Source organism: Crinia signifera, chromosome 2 (genome assembly GCF_055691185.1).
Source record: "Crinia signifera chromosome 2, ASM5569118v1, whole genome shotgun sequence".
Taxonomy (NCBI): domain Eukaryota; kingdom Metazoa; phylum Chordata; class Amphibia; order Anura; family Myobatrachidae; genus Crinia; species Crinia signifera.
This window is the reverse complement of record NC_139218.1, coordinates 378,421,189-378,442,009: the sequence shown is the minus strand read 5'-3', so window position 1 is coordinate 378,442,009 and position 20,821 is coordinate 378,421,189. Positions and strand designations below refer to the sequence as shown.

The 20,821-nt window shown below is 46.5% G+C and overlaps 1 protein-coding gene across 1 annotated transcript in view; it reads left to right on the top strand.

Moving 5' to 3' along the window:
- Positions 1-20,821, top strand: part of LOC146058115 (ferroxidase HEPHL1-like) — a 68,273-nt gene that overhangs the window by 44,337 nt on the left and 3,115 nt on the right. Inside the window, exons 10-18 of the mRNA XM_083170116.1 lie at positions 652-864; positions 2,683-2,899; positions 3,926-4,065; positions 5,958-6,098; positions 7,885-7,991; positions 9,442-9,664; positions 11,405-11,544; positions 18,737-18,899; positions 20,758-20,784. Coding sequence (XP_083026242.1) covers positions 652-864; positions 2,683-2,899; positions 3,926-4,065; positions 5,958-6,098; positions 7,885-7,991; positions 9,442-9,664; positions 11,405-11,544; positions 18,737-18,899; positions 20,758-20,784 — 1,371 coding nt within the window. The remainder of the gene's footprint in view (positions 1-651; positions 865-2,682; positions 2,900-3,925; positions 4,066-5,957; positions 6,099-7,884; positions 7,992-9,441; positions 9,665-11,404; positions 11,545-18,736; positions 18,900-20,757; positions 20,785-20,821) is intronic.

The window sequence follows — 20,821 nt, the reverse complement described above, 5'->3', positions numbered from 1 at the left end:
ATATTCTCTGCAGGACAATGGTGGGCTCTGGGTGTAAGGTGAGGGCTAAATTCTATCACATAGTTTATGTTCCTGCTCTGACAGAAAGGGAGCGAGCTGGGTTTTGGGGTACTTGCACAACTGTTGTGCCTCCAGTATTCCATGTCATGGTTGTGGGCGGAGTCTCCAGTCAGGGGCAAGCTGGTGCTGTTGAGTCTCAGTTACTCCATCCCTGCTTGGTTTAACTTGACTTCTTCCCTGGAGCCCTTGGCTTCAGATCTCGTCAGTATCAGTCCATCTGAATGGAGACTGGCCAGGGGGTCCTCCTCATTGGGATTGGTGGGTAGTATGCACATGCCCAGTCTGCCGCCACCTACCTAGGAACTTCTAGGAAGTGCTGCGGAACAGGTGGGTGCTCATTTACTTCCTTCTCCCGCTCCCTCCACAACAACTATCATTAATGAATTACTTTTACTAGCTACAGTAAGTCATTCTACCCTTCACTTCTCAACCTATAAATACCGTGTTGTATTATTGTGGTATTGGTGCTTTATAATTGCATTAATAATCTCTGTATAGCACTAGGGACACTATTATTACATGGGTTATTAAAGTACCAAACATATTCATCATATACTGTAACATGATAAAGTGCTCTATATCTTCCTACAGCTGTGAATGGCTACATGTTTGGGAACCTTCCGGGTCTTGTCATGTGCCGGTTGGGCAACGTCTCCTGGCATCTGCTTGGACTGGGCACAGAGATTGATATACATGGGATCTACTTCCAAGGAAATACCCTTACCCTTGGGGGAATGACCAGAGACACCGTCAGTCTATTTCCACACACAGCGATCACCGCGTACATGCGGCCAGAAGAAGCAGGTATGGCCGTGCACCAGACATGTGTTTATACTAATAAAGAGTGTGCTGTGCAATTGGTGAGTTTTATCAAAAACATAATTTATTTATATGGCATTCCAATTCTTATATTTATGAGACAGCACCGTCGGCAAACCAATAAGCAATGACCCAGAGAAGTCCCCACAGAGATGGAGAGAGGGCTTGGCTATATAGGAGAGGTTTAGCTAGGTGACATGGTGCCCGGAACAAGGGTATGCCCCCCCCTCCCCCCCAAATAGTAATTTTTCCTTCTTATAGTGGTCTCTTACACATTACGCCACACAGAAATGCCCATTACACATTATGCCACAAACCGTAAATGCTTATTTCCCTTTATGCCACACACCGTAATGCCCATTACATATTATGCCACACACCGTAATGTCTATTACATATTATGCCACATACCGTTATGCTGCTCACACCATTTTACCACAATAAGGTTTCTAATTGCTCGTCGCCAGGTGTTTCATGGCAAAAGATGCAGCTTTCTGCATCTTCTCTTGGCGGCGCCATCATTACAGCACTTCCAGGTAATGCTATTCATGCAATGGAGTAATACAAATGTCCCCTGTAGTTCTGCTTACACACTTAATGCCTCTACTAGTGCCACTTACACATATAATGCACCCCTGTAGTACCGCATACACATATAATGCCCCCCTGTAGTGCCATTTACACACATAATGCCCCACTAATGTCCCTTACCCATATAATGCCCCTGGTAGTGCTGCTTATACACATAATGCCTCCACTAGTATCACTTACACACATAATTGCACCTGAAGTGCCACTTACCTACATGCTTGTTGACAGGGGTTACATGCACGTTGCCAAGAGTTTCATGCTTAATGCTCGTTGCCAGGGGAGATCACATACTCATTGCCAGTGGGTTATGTGCCCGTTGCCAGGGGGATTACATGCTCGTTGCCAGGGGGTTACATGCTCGTTGCCAGGGGGTTACATGCTCATTGCCATGGGGAGGGGGTTACATGCTTGTTGCCAGGGAGGGTTACATGGCTTGGCGGGTTACATGCTTGTTTCCAGGTGTTTTGCAGGCATACAGCACACCAACGGTCCTGAAATCTGCTCTTCTGGGTAGCGCTGGGCGCACTGCGCTCCCAACAGCCACTAGAGTTGCAGGAGGTCCTCTACCTTCTGTATCCTCTAAGGCAGCTGCCATTTTTGGAGGGGCACAGGGTCTCTGTCAGTATGCGGACCAAGAATCTGCACTCCTTGGGTGCCGCTTCTCCCACCAGTGTCTGCAGTCTCCCAGTGGAGGGAGGAAAGGGGCCTTTTGCAACCTGGACTGTGTCAGCAGGCAGCCTGAGTAAAGTCAGAGACTTAGTCAGGCTGCAGACACAGAGGAGCATAACTCCCCTAGTGCCTTATGTGTCTGGATTAAAAGAGGTACAGAAAAGTCGGTGGTGTATCTGTAAAATTAAGCTGTATTTAATATTGTTGTGTAATTTTAATCCAGCAGATGAAGCCAGTGAAAGTTAGGTCAGCTTTGAGAACGCAATGCTAAGTAAATAAATTGAGCCCTATGTGTTAGACAGTAAAAAGAGCAGGTTCCCCCAACAGCACAGTGTAGTGATGTGAGCGAGGTTCTACTAGTCACTGGCAGATTAATGTGCACAGCCGCTGTCCATACAGTAACATTCAGATTTTCACCTGGAAAGGTCCTTGTGAAGCATCTCTGGCTTTTGCAAGTCCCCCATGGACAGCTATAGGCTAATGCCATCTCAAAGGCTGTTGATTGCTTGCTAAATCACTAATACTAGCCTTACCCTCCATCAGGTGTATTTGAAGTGGGCTGTCAGACTGCGGATCATTATGTCAGTGGGATGAAGCATATGTATACAGTAGTGGCATGTGATAATTCCACTATGGAGGAACGTCAGTATGGAACCATGAGAATCTATTTCATCGCAGCAGAGGAGGTGGAATGGGACTATTCCCCCAGTAGGGCCTGGGAACTCGAGAAACATAACATCACTGAACATGAACATGAGAGGTTTGTTGTATAGTAATAATAACACTAAGTTATAATAAATTCAGCAGGGGCTGGATGTAATGAGGGCTGGATGTAATGAGGGCTGGATGTAATGAGGGCTGGATGTAATGAGGGCTGGATGTAATGAGGGCATTTTTCAAAGTCGACAATTTATAACATATTTAGAGCAGGTTTGTTTGGGTTAGAATCGGCAATGTTTCCATTCATTTACAAGTATAAAGGGATAGCGCATTTGTAATAAATAAATAAACATTTGAAAAATTATTTCTAACCTTAAAATGCTAAATTTGACAAGCTCGTGTACTGTACTTTTTTCCCCCTGTTAAATACATGTTATGCACATCAGGATGCTAACTAGATGCACAAGCAGCTGTTGCTGATTAGAATAATTAAAATGATAAAATTATATATATATATATATATATATATATATATATATATATATATATAGTCCAAGAAGAGGCCGGCACTCAGGACTTGAGTGTGGATGCCCGCGGGTACTTGCTCTGGTGCCCTCTCACAAGAGGGGAAAGGTCCTCTGGGTATATGCAGGAAGGAAATAAGAGGCACTCGGAGGCTAGAGTAACTGGTGAATCAATATGGAAATTTATTCCATGTGCAGTTAGAAAATGTTTCGGAGCTCGGGGGCTCCGTCGTCAGTTCAGGGAAAACACAAGAATGATACAAACAATGTAAAATATATAGGTGACTTACCCGCCCCCTGTGAGACCCGTCCGTGTCCTCCCGGAAGCCGCTGTAGGAGGACACGGACGGGTCTCACAGGGGGCGGTTCCTGGGAAAAAAGGCAGAGATTCTACCGTCCGAGTTGAGGCGACTTTTTCGGAGCCGCAAAAATGATCTCTCATTACATCCCGCCCCCAACTGTTATTTGGTGCGCAATATGATGCAAAATGCATCATATAATAATAATAATAATAATCTTCTATGTTGTGGATTCTCCCTTTTTTTTTTTATTCTGTAATGATTCTAGATTTTTATGTGTTTTTTTTATTTATCTGCCTTTAGCCCCGGACACATTTTTGTTGGTTCTGGCGAGGACCGCATTGGATCTAGGTACAAGAAAGCCGTCTATAGGGAATACAGTGACGGACAGTTCATGGAGCTGAAGGAAAGGAGGCCGGAGGAGGAACATCTGGAAATTCTGGGTTAGAATGTGAATAAAAATGTTAATAAGTGTTAAATATTTGATATGTGTCATTGATATGTGTCAGCTTCATTAAGTTATGTTCCTCAGCTTTAAACCAAGGTTTTATAAGATATATTGGGGCAGATGTATGAAACTGCCCGTAACGTTTTTTTTAAATAACTGGTCCCGCTTCTCCAGCTTAACGTGGAGAAGGTAACACCCGTTATGGGCAGACGTATGATCCCCCCCCTCACCAAGCCAATAAGGAGAGGCATTATGCCCAGCATTAACGGCTCTCCTTATCGGCTCCCCTGGCGTGTTGCGCTTTCCCCCCCTGACCGGCTCTAATGGGCATGCGCGAGATCTCCAGCGCAGCCCGAGCCAGAAGCAGGGCTAGCGCTATCCCCGCAGTGGGGCATAGGACAACGCTAGCCCTGGGCGGCTGTTAATACATTGCCCCGGCCGCTATTCATTAGGGGGGATTACAGGGGACAGCCCCGCGGAGCATAACTTGGCGGGCTGTCACTAGCACACGTTGGGTAATACATTAACATAAACATAACCCCCCCCCCCCCAGTTAACCAGCGTTAAATGCATTTCTGCACTTAACGCTGGTTCATACATCTGCCCCATTATCAGGTATCTTCAAGAGACAGAGGAAAGGATAGTAAGCTATTTATAGACATACTAGTTAAAGGACCATCACAATCACAGCTTCTGCAATGTAGTTTCAGTTTAAGCTGTGACCGTTTTTACTTTCTATTTGAGCTGTGACAGTTTTTAGCACACAAACTCTCCACCCACCCCCGGTCCATATCTGCTCCTACCTCCAATCTGTCTTCAAAGCTCCCTCCCTCCATATCCAGCAAATTTGAAACAGATCAGTGTCCCTACAAAAATTGCATTCACTTTCTGTAATGACATATTTTTAGCATACAAAGGGATAATTTGGTCCATTGCGAGACCTCTACTGATCAGTGGCGGTACTTCACCTTATAGAGATGAGGAGTAGTTAGCCTTCTATATATATATAAAGATAATAATAATAATTATAATTATTATATTTTATTTATAAGGCACCACAAGTGTTTTGCAGCGCCGTACATAGGAACAGTACAGGGAGACAAAACTTAACATTACAGTAAATAAATAACAGAAATAGCTTACAGGTAAACTGAATGCCACAGTTCAATACACATTACAGCTTAGAAGTAAGTAATGAGGACTTGATCAACATACTACTAGTGGCTGGTGGTCAAAGAGCTGTGAGTGAAATGTGAAGAGAAGAGGGCTTAGACGACAGGGGGGAAGAGGGCCCTGCTCTGAAGTGCTTACAGTCTAGTCGGAAGGGGCAAAAGAAAGATTACATGAGGTACAAGCTGGTGGGTGGTGGGTTGATGACAAGATGTAAGTTGGCAGAGACAGTCAACGTGTGTGGCTGGGGTCAGAGGACCAGCCTCAGGACTTATGCTGGGTACACACCAGGACGACTAGGGCACGACCCCCTCAATCTAGATCCAATTCCGACCAATTGGATGTAGATTGTGTGGTGATTGGGCCCTTTTCTGTCCTGGTGTGGACCGATACCGATCCGATGCGCGGTCCCGCAGGTCGGTCGCTATTGAGATCCTACCTGCTGCAGGTAGGATCTGAATGACGACCATACAGCCGGGTGCGGGTCGCCATCGGATCGGACCCGCTCACGGTGCACATCGTGAGCGGGTCGTGCCCCCCCCCGCGTCACCGTGAGCGGGTCGGACGAGACACTGATGACCCGCTCACGATGTGCATCGTGAGCGGGTCGTCGTGGTGTGTACCCTGCATAAGTTATGCAAAGATAATGCATACCAATGTCGTCTCTGGGTGTTGTTTATCCAGAATGCATATATTGTTTCCTTGTGTGTTATTTAGGTCCGTTCATACGAGCAGAGGTTGGAGAGAGTATACTGATTGTGTTTAAGAACAAAGCCACACGTCCGTACTCCATATATGCACACGGTGTCCAGGTGGTGGATCTTGGTGGCGGAAGCACGATTCAAGCAACACAACCAGGTTTATTAAAAGCAAAAATTAACTCTATTCATCTATGTTCTGAAAATGGAAGATGCATATAGGGCCACATTCAGATTCAGTCGCTGATTGCCATGTGCCAGTTATGTAGGGGACTGCCAAAGGGCGTTTTTGGGGATGGCAACGCGGCATTGCGAGGGCGTGGTCCAGACGGTGACATCACCCGCCCCTGCTGCTAGCATGCATTGATTACCATATAGTCAACATTTTGCATGCAGCACAGAGGATGGGGGGATTGTTAACGATGCGCATGAGCATAGACTGTTAACGATATCATTATTGGTCATATCGATAACGATATATCGTCTAGTTTGTATGATGCTTTACAGTGCAAACAAGACTTCTTAGGAAAAGGAATGGACCACTAGAAACTAGTGTTATATTAGGCCCTAATAAATCAAGAGAATGATTATAGTACTGTATTATTGTTGAATAATCAAAAATATATAAATATAAAAATAATCAGCAGACCTCTATATGTACAAGTGTGTACATGCCTGGATCTCCCATATGTAGATACCATGTATTTATAACACACATAGACACCCAGAGGAGTAATACATTGTAAATATTTATTTCTATAATTAGAAATTATTTAGGCAGCCGCCTAAAAATGAATATTAAATAAAATAATATAATAGAACAATACAATTACATTAACAATACATTTATCACAAATATACTAAAATAATATTCTAATGTATAAAACATATACTTTTACTGGAGCCTTATGACGATATGTTATATGGATCACCGCTGTGGTCCTGTGAATAAATTGCACTAAGAACTTTATTCTGATTGACTCGCAAGGCTGCAAAATTCGCAGCCCTGTGAGTCCATCAGACGCCACCTTCCGCCCGCAGTGCTTCCACCTTCCGGCAGCCCCCCCCCCCCCTCGCACGCAGTTACCCCCGCACGGCTGAAAATGGATGATTTACATAAGTATCCCTTTTCAGGTGGGAAGAAATCATTCGATGGTCACAGACAAGGCAAAAGGAGATAAAGCACCAGCCAATGAACTGTGTTTGAAAATGACAGTTGGGAGTTGATTGTCTGGTGCTTTATCTCCTTTTACCTTATCTCCAGTTTATCTCTACTTCCGGCTTAATACATCTGCCCCACTGAGACCTAAATAGTCTCTGTAAACTGCGGGCTCTCTGTGCGAGGACCGGGCGGGCGGCTAACACCCGGTGATGGCAGCTGCCTGCCCCCCGCATGTCCGTCACGGCCTCATTAGCCTGAGAACGCCCAGTGTTCTCATGGGAACGCCCATGGAACACTGGGCGTTCCCATATGCTAATAGGGCTGCCCGGCGCCCCCCCGCTCTGCATTTAGGGTAAGTGCACCCAGCGAACCGAAAGTTCGCCAGGGGTGCATGCACCCCATGTCTGCACATGCACAGAAACGCACATGGGAAGACGCAAAACATCGGTCCTCTGTGCGAATGCATGGTGGACCGTAGGGATCTAAATAAGGTCCTAAGTCCGTATTCCAGCTATAAGTTATTTCACCCTGTTATTTTGCAGTTGTTATTTATAATAAATGTATACACTTGCTGTTTATAATTGAAAGAATGCCTCCATATAAATAGCCAAATCCCGAGCCGTATCTGTGGTGGCGCCGGGCCACGGCACCCACCGCGGGGAGTCTTTTAATAGCAAACCGTTCACCGGAGTAGAAGGTTTTGCAAATATAATGCTGTATGTACACGGTATATAACTCATGTTACGGACGACTGTACTGTAATTGTATCTTCATGTGCTTGCAGGGGGAACAAACACTTATAGATGGAATGTTCCAGAACATTCAGGACCAGGGAGTAATGACCCAGATTGTTTAACGTGGGCTTATTATTCCAATGAAGATTTTGTGAAGGTGAAGTAAGAAAAATCGGAATTTAATTGATTTATTTGCTATGTATCACCGCTCCTCCGGTTACCAATGAATATTTATTTATGTAACTTTAGTAGTAATCTAAAGTAGTAGTAAACTAAAAGCATATGTGCATACCTCCCAACTTTTGAAGGTCTGCAGGCGGGACGATGCTCCTGCGCGCCGGAGGCGCGGTGAAATTTTCGGGGGGGTGGCCTAATTTGGGGGCGTGGCCTATACTCGCGTCTCTTCCGCGAGGCCACGGCCCCATTTTGCCGCTATGGGGGCATGACCCACAGCGTTTATTCCCCGCTGCTTAGCAGCTGACAGGGGGGACTCCCAACAGCCCCCCCACATCGCGGGACACTGCCGCCCGCGGGTGGGACATCGGGACAGGCCCTGACAATCGGGACTGTCCCGATAAAATCTGGACTGTTGGGAGGTATGTATGTGTATACAGCGCCTCATTGAGATGTGGTTGGAGTTGCTACTGTATTGTTGCTGTCATTGGAGTTGTTACTGTGTATTGTTGCTGCTTACGTAGAAGCAGCAGCGATAACACTATTATGGAATAGGCCACACCCTCAGCGGGATGCAGTCATAGTCCCGACGGTCAAAATCCCGACGGTCAAAATCCCTACAGCTATTGACCGACGGTCAAAATCTCGACATGGTCAAAATACCGACATTTAAAATCCTGACAAGGTCAAAATACCGTCATATAGAATGTAGACAGGTGAAAAAGTCAACATGACTTTCGGTCGACAGTTCGCGAAGTCGACATGGGTTTTTTCACAGTTTTTTTGACCCAACATGTGCCGACAGGCGGTATTTCATGCCCTTCCATCTACTAGGGCGTGGTGGGAGAATAAAATAGTGTGCCGAGCGCAGCGAAGCACCATGCCTGAAGCATCGCAATCGACTACGGTTGACTTCCAACTGTGTCCATGTCAACTGTGTTGACATTTGGGTAAAAAAACAGTGAAAAACCCCATTTCCACCTCGCGACCTGTCGACCGAAAGTCATGTTGACTTTTTCACCTGTCTACATTCTATATGTCAGTATTTTGACCTTGTCAGGATATTAAATGTCGGTATTTTGACCTTGTCGATATTTTGACCTTTTTTGGGATTTTAAATGTCGGTATTTTCACCATGTCGGGATTTTGACCGTCGGTCAATAGCTGTCGGGATTTTGACCGTCGGGATTTCATACCGAATCCCCTTCAGCAGCATTACCGATCCTATCTGACATCCTATCTGACACCATGGCTGCCTGATCCACGGTGTTGCGCAATTTGTCCGCCACAGCTCTTACCTAGAAGGCAGAAATCTTCACGCTCTGAGATCCAGACCTCTTTCTCTCTTGCAGCAGTGGTGACTCGCCTCCGTTCTGAAGTTTATCTTCAGTCATTGGACAATTTTTTATTTTTCTATTACTATTTTTTTATAGGATATCTACAGTGGCTTGGTGGGACCACTACTAACCTGCAGGAATGGCGTGCTAAATAAAACGGGACAGAGGAAGGATATTGCCCGGGAATTTGCTTTGCTGTTCCTGGTGTTTGATGAAAACACATCGTGGTACTTGGATGACAACTTACAAAATTACATCCACAAAGACCTCAGTGATGTCACTAATACAGAAGAGTTTGAGGAAAGCAACAAAATGCACGGTAAATAACATCCCATCCTCAGTCCCTCCTTTCATGGTCACATACAGAGTGCAGATGAGCGTTCATTATTAGATTGTAAGCTCCTTGGTCACAATTAATTTGGCTCTTATTTCATACGGAACCTATTATTAAATACCATTATTGTGTTGTATTGGGCCTAATTCAGAGCTGCAATGATCACGTACTAAGCAATTTTTGGTACTTGTTTCCTAGAACGGCCACAATCGTGAGTGATCGTGGCTCTTAATTAAGGGACACGATCCTCACGATGTGGCCGATTTTTTACAATTTTTTCACTTTGATTGACAGAAATCGGGTCAATCGGTCGGTCGCGACCAATTAAAATCGGCCGCGATGCGACCGACTGATTGACCCGATTTTTCCATAGACTTCAATGTTAAAAAAACTTTTAACATTGCAATCGGGAGGATCGCGTCGGTCTTGTGCCATTATAATGGCACAAGATGAGATGGACTTGATTAAGTCCATCTCACATAGGGTAAAATGATAAAAAAGGTGAAATGGCCCAATATGACCCATTTCACATTTTTTATGTGCCCGCCATGACCCCACGATAGACGTCAACCCGAAGCGTGGCGAGCGCAGCGAGCCCGCGAGGGGCGGCGGTGCGCGTCCTCCGACCTTTTCATTCCCCTACTATCCACTAGGGCGTGGAGTGAGAATAGAATAGTGTGGCGAGCGCAGCGAGCCACCGAGCCCGAAGCGTGGCGAGCGCAGCGAGCCCCGCGAGGGGACGCGTATCCCTGTGAAGTTAGACGCGTCCCCTCGCGGGGCTCGCTGCGCTCGCCACGCTTCGGGCTCGGTGGCTCGCTGCGCTCGCCACACTATTCTATTCTCACTCCACGCCCTAGTGGATAGTAGGGGAATGAAAAGGTCGGAGGACGCGCACCGCCGCCCCTCGCGGGCTCGCTGCGCTCGCCACGCTTCGGGTTGACGTCTATCGTGGGGTCTAGCCCACTTAGTAACATTTGGGGGGGCAATTGAAACAAATCTGGTGAAAAAAAAAAAAAAATCGGGTGAAAAATCGGTCGGTCGGATCGGTCGCATCGTATGCGACCAAATCGCATGCGATGCGATCGATCCGATTTTTTATCTTACGACCACAACGATCTAAATCGTTGTGGCCGTGCTAGGAAACAAGTACCCATTTTTTTATTAACTGCGCACATTTTTGAAGGCTGGATTAGAGTGTACAATGCACCTAGGGCCTCATTCTGGTCCTCTCGCAAAAGCAAAAATCTCTCTCTCTAATGGACAAAAACATGCTGCACTGCAGGTGGGGCAGATGTAACACGTGCAGAAAGAGTTAGATTTGGGTGGGGTTTGTACTTCAAACTGATATCTATATTGCAGTGTCAAAATAAAGTAGCCAGTATTTACTCTGCACAGAAACAAAATAACAGCCAAATCTAACTCTCTCTGCACATGTTACATCTGCCCCACCTGCATTGCACATGGTTTTACCTATTAGAAAATTTGTCTTTGTGAGTGAACCAGAATCAGGCACCTAGAGTGTACACACAAAGGAACTGGTTCATATTTGTACACAAACCCAATGGTCTGCGTACAAATACCGATGTTTGGGGGTCCGCGAAGATGCAAGACCCAGTCTGCACATGGCGGTGAATGGTAATTAAGCTAATGGAGAACGACAAAGGCCTGGGTGTTACTTACGAAATGGTCTAGGTTTTTGGGGAGTAAATCTTCTTGTTGTTCCAGCAATAAATGGGAAGATCTTTGGAAACCTCCATGGGCTGAACATGACTGAAGGCGAAAAGACCAACTGGTACCTGCTGGGAATGGGCAATGAAGTTGACATCCATACTGTCCATTTCCATGCCCAGAGCTTTATCTACAAGGTGAGAAAATCTCAGCTATACGGTCTCCGCATACTTACCTTCTTACAGCATGTCATTCACAGACGTATTGCCGGTACACACGGGCCAAGGGACCGACGATATATTGTCCCCAATGTGCCATTTATACATACATTCCCACCAATACAAGGCACACACTGACAACTGCCACAGGACAAAGAATGCTTATTCGTCAGTGAGAGAACCCACAGGTTCTGAAGAAGGAACACCGGTATATATATATTGTTAGATGGAGGCAAATTGATAGGGCTATTGGGACATCCAAAGGGCCTGGGTACTAAAATGGGTGTGGCATAATAACCCCCTAAAGAGTCTATGTGCAGGATCCCTCCGTCTTGCCCATTCCCTGGTAATTAGTACTCACCCCTCTCTTGGCTCCCCTGCATATGGAACGTCACATACAATCGTCTCATAGTTTTCATAGGAAAAGTGGTACTTGTTTAGTTTCACGGCGGCCGATATATCGGATGCGATATCGGCCAATCCAATGCGATTTTTTACCTGTTCATAACCCCACTATCCACTACGAATGGAGCCCGAAGCGTGGCTAGCGTAGCGGATTACTGCGCTCGCCACACTATATAAAATCAACTCCATGCGTAGTGGATAGTGGGGTTATGAACAGGTCAAAAATCGCATTGTATCGGCCGCCGTGAAACTAAACAAGTACCAGAAAAGTTACTAAGCTAATGGTGCCCATACATCGCACCGCGTAAGGGCACCTTAAGGCTGATCAACCTCTCTGGACAGTTGTCCCCAGGGGCGGATTGGGGACCAAAAGTGGCCCTGGAAAATTTCTGGAAGTGGCCTCATGTGGGCGGCACCAAATCAAAATGGGCGGGCCAGCATAACAGTAGGCAGGGTTACTACTAATGTAGTAACCCTGCCTACTGTTATGCTGGCCCGCCCATTTTGATACCTGCGAACTTGAAGCTGAAAGATGCACAGGTTTCTACCTAGTCACGTGTGTTGCGCCGCCCAAATAATTCGGCCGCAGACCCTGCAGGAAACAGGGCTGATTACTTTGGATACATACACTTAAACATACATATATATATATATATGAAGTTTTCAGCCATGTATAATTCTGAACAATGGGAGGAGGGAGAGCACCTCTCAGGGAGGAGGGGGGGGGGGGGGGGGCATATTCATGAGCTCTCCTCCTAAAGCCTTAAGGGGCGTACACATGGGGCGATTTCAGATCCTTTTCTAAGTGAGCTGACTAGATCACCTTTGCTTGGCACAACTTTACTAATGGTAACGGTACATGTATACTGTATATTTGTAGATATAGGTTAGAAAATAGTCCAGCTCCACTGACACAACACTACTGCCCCGATTCACTCAGGGAAAACAACACCTTGATAAAGGGGTCATACACCTCAAAAACTGGAGTATATGTGACATATTAAAACAAAGTTTTGCACAAGCCCCTGGGTGGCCCTGCTTTATCTATATCAAATTGCTTTGCCCCTAAAGGTGGGGAAAAAACCCCACTATATATACAGTATATACTTATTTATTTTAAGTATAGTTGGAGCCGTTTTCATTCAACCCAAAAATGCGGCATGTCTGCCCGTGTCGATGCACCATTAGCTGAGAATGGGACGTGCATGCGTGACACTTGCGCACCACATTTGCGGCAATGGGACACACAAGCATGTGAGATGCTAGTGCATCCCCATCTTGGCGCATTATTGGGCTGAATGAAAACGGCACCATCTGTAAGTACAAATGTTGCCTCAGACATGCACTTGCACTTACTGTAAATATTGAGCCTGAAAATCAGCACAGCAACAGCAGTATTTGTGGTTGCTCTGTGTTGTGACTAGACAGAATTAGTCCCCTCCATTGCGTTTACCGCGATTCTTGGCCCTGTGGGGAGGGGGAGCCAAATTAAATTACAATTGCATTATGTCGGCTTTGCTATCACCCCACAGACCATCGAATCGCGGTAAAATGCTGCATTGAGAGGGGGCAGCACGGCGCTACGATTCTGCAAACTTTACATTTCCACCCTCTCATACTTTACAAAGGGTCCGCGCACACAAAAAAAAGATGTGTGGTCTCACAACACAGGGACGTGACCACACAATAGTACACTCATTTCAAATGACGCCACACCGTACACCATCTTATTCACATTATATAGCACCAGTGCCATAATTAGACATTTTGGTGCCCTGTGCCAGAAAGTGTATTTGTGACTGCCCCACTACCACTGGGAGAATGCACATTGTAGGCGCATATGATATTATGCTATGCATAATGCCCCAAGCACTCCTGCTTATACATACAATGCCATCAGTAGTGCCCCTTACAAATGCACAGAGAAGTGCCCATTGCAGTATTCCTTCAGTACTGCTTACTGAGTAATCCAGTCCTGTCTAGCCCTGAATCCAGCAGAGCTTGCAGAGGCACTGAATTGATTTTCAAATATGGCACCAGCTTTTGAGCCAATCAGAGCTCTCGGTCCGACAGCCAATCAATAACTGCAGCTGCTGGACCACAGTGCAAATGGGCAAGGCACCACTGGCACACACCTACTTATTGCCCTGCACAGCACCTAGTTCCCCTTATTCACATTACGCTTCACAGAAGTGCCCATTACACAAAATGTCCACAGTAGTAACATTGCTTATAGATAATGCCCACACTTGCCCTCAGTAGTAGCGCTGACTATACGTAACGCCCACACCAGTGGCCGAAAGTCTTAGCGCTGATTATACGTAACACCCACACCAGTTGCCGACAGTAGTAGTGCTGCCTATACATAACACCAGTTGCCAACAGTAGTAGTGCTGCTTATACATAACACCAGTTGCCAGCAGTAGTAGTGCTGCCTATACATAACACCAGTTGCCGACAGTAGTAGTGCTGCCTATATATAACACCAGTTGCCAACAGTAGTAGTGCTGCCTATACATAACACCAGTTGCCGACAGTAGTATCACTGCCTATACATAACACCAGTTGCCGACAGTAGTATCACTGCCTATACATAACACCAGTTGCCGACAGTAGTAGCCCTGATTATATGTAACACCCACACCAGTTACCGACAGTAGTAGCGCTGCTTATACGTAACACCAACACCAGTTACCGACAGTAGTAGCGCTGCTTATACGTAACACCCACACCAGTTACCGACAGTAGTTGCGCTGCTTATACGTAACACCCACACCAGTTACCGACAGTAGTAGCGCTGCTTATACGTAACACCCACACCAGTTGCCAACAGTAGTAGTGCTGCCTATACATAACACCAGTTGCCGACAGTAGTATCACTGCCTATACATAACACCAGTTGCCGACAGTAGTATCACTGCCTATACATAACACCAGTTGCCGACAGTAGTAGCCCTGATTATATGTAACACCCACACCAGTTACCGACAGTAGTAGCGCTGCTTATACGTAACACCAACACCAGTTACCGACAGTAGTAGCGCTGCTTATACATAACACCCACACCAGTTACCGACAGTAGTAGCGATACTTATACCTATCACCCACACCAGTTACCGACAGTAGTAGCGCTGCTTATACGTAACACCCACACCAGTTGCTGACAGTAGTAGTGCTGCTTATACGTAACACCCACACCAGTTGCCGACAATAGTAGTGCTGCTTTTTCCTAATGCCCACACCAGTTGCCGACAGTAATAGAGCTGCTTTTAGCTAACAGTAGTAGCATTGCTTATAACTAAGGCCCACACCAGTTGGCGACAGTAGTAGTGATGCGTAACGCCCCCACCAGCTGCCAACAGTACCGCTGCCTATATGTAACGCCCACAACAGTTGCCGCCAGTAGTCAGGGGCAAACGCAGGATTTCTAAAGGGGGGTTTACAGATGGCGTGCGGTCAGGACGCAAGCATCCCAGCTGCTAGTGGCGTAAGTTCCTCCCAGGTGCCCGGAGGCAAGATAAATGATGGTATATATAGTGTCAGAATACAGGCGGCACTCACAGGATTTTTTTCAGTGCAAAAAAAACGTTTTATTTGAAAAACTTAATCCAACATGTTTTGGGACACAGCCCGTCTTCAGGGATCAAGGGTGCATACAAAGTGAAGGCATTTTAAACACTAAGAAAGGAACCCGCCCGCAAGAAACAAGGATTGCGCTCACCTGCAGCATCTGTCGCTGGTCCCGGCTCCCGCCATCCACATTCGCGCCGCCCTGCGACAACGTCACTCTGAGTGCCCACTCTCACTGCCGGGCCTCATCTGTCACGTCATCAGCCGCTGCCCCGCTCTGTGCATGACTTCCTGGAGCCAGGCCTCGCTTTGGGCGCCGCAAGAAGCGGTCTCCATAGAAACATAAGTGCAGCTAAAGTTTAATAAAAATACATTATTAAGCGAGGAGGAACTTAGTAAGATACTATAGGCCCATATTGGAAGCACCTTTCCAGCCAAGCTAACATTTAATATGAGCAGGAGAGAGATAAACTTCCTCGACGTCAAAATTAGTATTGGTAACAACAAAATTAATACTTCTATACACGTGAAAGCAACAGACCGCAACACTCTGTTGAGATATGTGAGTTGCCACCCGAGAGCTTTGAGGTATGGCCTCCCATTCTTACAGATGTTGCGGGTCAAAAGAATTACCAGTGATGAGGAACAGGCAAAAGGGGATTTAGACACCATGCAGAGTAGATTTGAGGAGAGAGGGTATAAAAGTAAAGATTTAGCAATAGGTAAACAGAAAGTTTTGAGCTTACCCAGGGAAACAGCTTTGACATCTAAATCTAAAAACAACAAAGAACACCAGCCCATGGACAAAGTCCCATGGGTAACACAACATGCGGCCAATAGTGAGGAACACACCAGGAAAGTGAAAAAGCTTTGGCCCATAGTCTCCTCTGATAAGGAACTAAAGAGTTTGCATAATAAGGGTCGACTCGGGGGAACAGTGGTACGGCGCACGGATGCCCGGCAGCAGGAGGGAGACCAGACACCCGGTGGGGATCCGGCGATAACGGGAGAGGACAATGGATTCAGTGCCCCTTTAGGCCAGGTGCCCTGCGGCAAATTACTTCAATGCACTGGAACTTCAAACAGATCAGGATGCTCATCCTGAGCGTAAGTATGCTGAGGTGGGTTAGGATCAGGCGGGGAAGATGAAGTTAGGTTTAGGCACGGGGGGGGGATTAGGGGTAGACTGTGGTGAGGGAGTTAGGCATTTACAAGGTGCAGTTCAGTTATGGATAGGCTGCGAGGAACCCTGCCTGGATTTGGGGTGTTGAATGTATCCCCCCTTTCAGATATGTGCTATATGTGTAGATAGATAGATATATGCCACCCCACCTCGAACAGTGAGAGAGAGAGAGAGAGAGAGAGAGAGAGAGACACATTTAATTCAGCCTTACTTTTGATGTTCTGCTTGGGCTGTCAAATTCAGGCTGTGAGTGGTACATTCCAGTAGGAACCCCATCTCCTTCTTCACTGCACCATGCGCGCCAGCCAGTAACAGAGCCGCAGGCTGCAGCACACATGTGATTGCACAAGCCAGCCATCCCAGCCCAGTCAGCAAAGCTCCTCACTCAGAGCTGGTAGTTGTAACAGCTGTCAATGAAGTGATCAGCAGTGCGGATCCGGTCCCCCCCAATGCGGCTCTATGCAAAGCTTGACTCGCGGGGACAAGGAGGCTCCTCTCTGTTGTTTTTTGCCTGCAGTGCCGGGTCATCAGTTGCCCGCGGCAGCAGTACTTGTAAAGTGTGTAACAGAGGAGGGGAGGGAGCAGAAGTGGTCTCCTTCCTCTTCTTCATTAAGACCCTCTTCCCCATTCATCTTTCTGGCCCCTGGTACTGAGACCGGCAGTGAAGGGGAGCCGCATCAGCATACTGTAATTAGTAAGTGCTGATAATTCTGTCAGCTGTGGGCCCTTCACTGTCGCGCACCTTGGTGCAATGCCCCGGCTACATAAGCGTTGGCTCCGCCCCTCCCTCTGACCTTGCCGATGCTGTCATTACTAATGTACCGCTGGCTAGCCGCTGCTGCGTCCGGGTGCCTGACGCTCCCCTAGCACATACATAGAGCTATTTAGGGCTCTCGTCCTGCTGAGCCGCAGCCAGGTACATTAAAAGGCACCTCTGTCTCTGCTGGTCACTCGGAACTTCGGAAGAAGCAGCAGCGGGGGGAGGGCTCTTCTTTGCTCCTCCGACTTCCGAGTCCACTGGGCTCCTTTGATCCTCCTGCGACATCCCACCTGTCTTCCCAGCCGGGAAACTGCTTCCGGGCACGGACACTGCTTCTTCATAACTCCGCAGCGGCCGGCCCCTTTAATCAGTGTCATCTGCATCATTCGGCCTCAGGGTCGGCCGGCCTCCCGGGAAACTTCCCGGTGACTTTAATGGCCAATCCGCCCCTGGTTGTCCCTCTCTATTGAGAGGATACATCTGACAATGTTAGTATTAGCTCCACGAGGGAGCTTTTTTGCACATCTGCACACCAAATAACTATGATATTTGAGGAGGAGCCATTTAATCAACGAAGGGGGTGCTGTTCCCAACAGTCGGGTACACAATATTTTTGAAACAAAAGAAAAAAGAGACTGCTGTGTGGGGAGCTCACTGAAAAGGAAGGAATCTTAAAATATAACCTTTATTACTTTATCATTCATTAATGATAAAGTAATAAAGGTTATATTTTAAGATTCCTTCCTTTTCAGTGCGCTCCCCACACAGCAGTCTCTTTTTTCTTTTGTTTCAAAAACATCTGACAATGTGACTGTTAGATGCGCTGGGTTAGACAGCCACCAGAAGTCCTTCTGAGTACATGGGAAATTGATGTTAACCAAAGTTCCGGTAATGTTTCTTCTGTGAAATAAAGGAATATGGGGCAGATGTATTAAGCCTTAACAAGAGATAAATGCAAGGGTGATAAGGAGAGATAAACGTCCAGCCAATCACATCCTAACTGCCATGTTACAGCCTGTGTTTGAAAAAAGTCAGTAAGGAGCTGATTGGCTGGACGTTTACCTCTCCTTATTACCCTTGCATTTATCTCTTGTTAAGGCTTAATACATCTGCCCCTATGTGTGTTGCTAGATTATAACAGTAGGTGGTAGTATAGGAAAGTCTAGGCGTTGGATAAAACTGCTATTCCCGTTGTGCACATTCTGGATACTACACAATACATGCTCAGTATAAGTCTTATTTTTGCATTGCAGAAGGACAAGGCGCACCGAGCGGATGTGTTTGATCTCTTCCCGGGGACGTTTCAGACCATAGAGCTGGTGGCGGGTAACCCGGGGACCTGGCTGCTGCACTGTCATGTCTCCGATCACATTCATGCTGGCATGGAAACCACTTTCACCGTGAAGTCGCGGTCAGGTATGGCGTGCGGCCGATAGAAACTATTCTGCCCATATCTAAACTTCTCTGACAGTGACTGATATATTATAGTATAAACCACAATGTTCTGACTGATCATCACGGGTAATATAAAGGGACATCACAAGCAAAATAACTTTTTTACTTTTTTGTCAGCCTGAATTTTTTATAATTCAAATGCAGTTTCATTTTTATCATAAAGAGTTTACCATTATATCTATGAATAGAAACTTATCTGTAGCCAATTTATGGATAGAATCCAGGCAAAATGTATCAACCCTATGAGTGTGGTCAACCTCCAAAAAACTGCAGTTTTCGGAGGTTTGCCACAATCCCCATATCCATCTGTAGCGGATAGCGGAGATATGCTGGTATGCATTGTTCCAGATAATCAATGCCAATTATAGATTGTGCTGCCTATAGGCTTCTAAACGGGAAATAAGTAAAAAACGGAACAGGTCATGCCCCGGGAGGTGCTCTGTCCGGGAGGTGTTCTGTACGAGGGGGGGTGCCTGGGATAGCTTTTACCAGGAACATGGGGAGATGCCCATGTGGTCTGGACTGTTCCGGTTTTTGCTACATTCCTGGACCATACAGAAAGGCTTTATTCTCTCCCTGGTGACAGGTGTCACAAGCAGTCCCCCCAGGACAGGACACCCCCAGAAAGGCACTCCCTGGACCGGACACTACAAGCTCCGGAATGACAGAAATTGATGAATGGAGACTTCACGGTCCGGGGTCAAGTCCAGTTCCGGGTTTTACCTGCTCCCTTCTTAACGTAGAGCTCTCCTGAGAAGTATTGTATCCAACGGATCCCTCTCTGCCGCCTCCCCGATCCACCACCTCCTCATTGGCTGCACATGTGTAGTGGGACCCAATTCTCAGGCCCAGCAGAGAGGGTGGCCTGCAACCTCCTCTGCACTACAGAGATTAAGTTAATTTTATTGCAACGGGCCCCCAGAATTCTTTATTCATTTATAATACATACTATATGCTAACAACTGTTCATTGCATACTGTCAATGTAATGTTTGCAGTATTTATAATGGGTAAAAAGCACAATAATTTCAGGTCAGGGTGATGATGCCAGTATTGGCGACATTACAATCTCATGATCTAGGTGCTGTGGCTACACTCTGGTACTAGGCATGGGGAGAGGGGCCCTGTGCCTACTCTGGGCCCTGCAATTACTGAAGGCAGCCCCGTGAGACTGCCTGTTACAAGCACTAGCTATGCCTGTAACATATTGCCAGTTGCTTCATCAGCATTCCGATGACCATGAGCGTTCTGTTTGCCGATTCACATGAGTGATGTCACTGGATTCTAGTGATGCCATAAGTTACATTTCATGACTTTTGGTTCTGCAGTAATAACAGTTGTGTAAATGATCGAAAAGGCGATTACAAATGTCTTTATTTGCATGGAGTGAACATAGCAGGCAGTACGGATGGTGTTATGGTTAGCATTACTGCCTCACAGCGCTGAGGTCATGGGTTCGATTCCCACCATGGCCCTAACTGTGTGGAGTTTGTATATTCTCCCCCTACTTGCGTGGGTTTCCTCCGAGTACTCTGGTTTCCTCCCACAATCCAAAAATATACTGGTAGGCTAACTGGCTCCAAACAAAAGCAACCCTAGAATGTCTGTGTGTGCGTGTACATGTGGTAGGGAATATAGATTGTAAGCTCCAATGGGCAGGGACTGATGTGAATGTTCAAAATATTCTCTGTAAAGCGCTGCGGAATATGTGTGCGCTATATAAGAAACTGGTAATAATAAATACATAAATAGCAGGTAAATGTAATACGCTGCATTATATCCATCCAACTTCTCATACAATGTGTTTCTGTTTTCTTTAGCCGAGGGAGAAAATCCTCCTCCACCAGGTAAGAGCTGCACCAGTAGGTAATCTGTATACAGCTG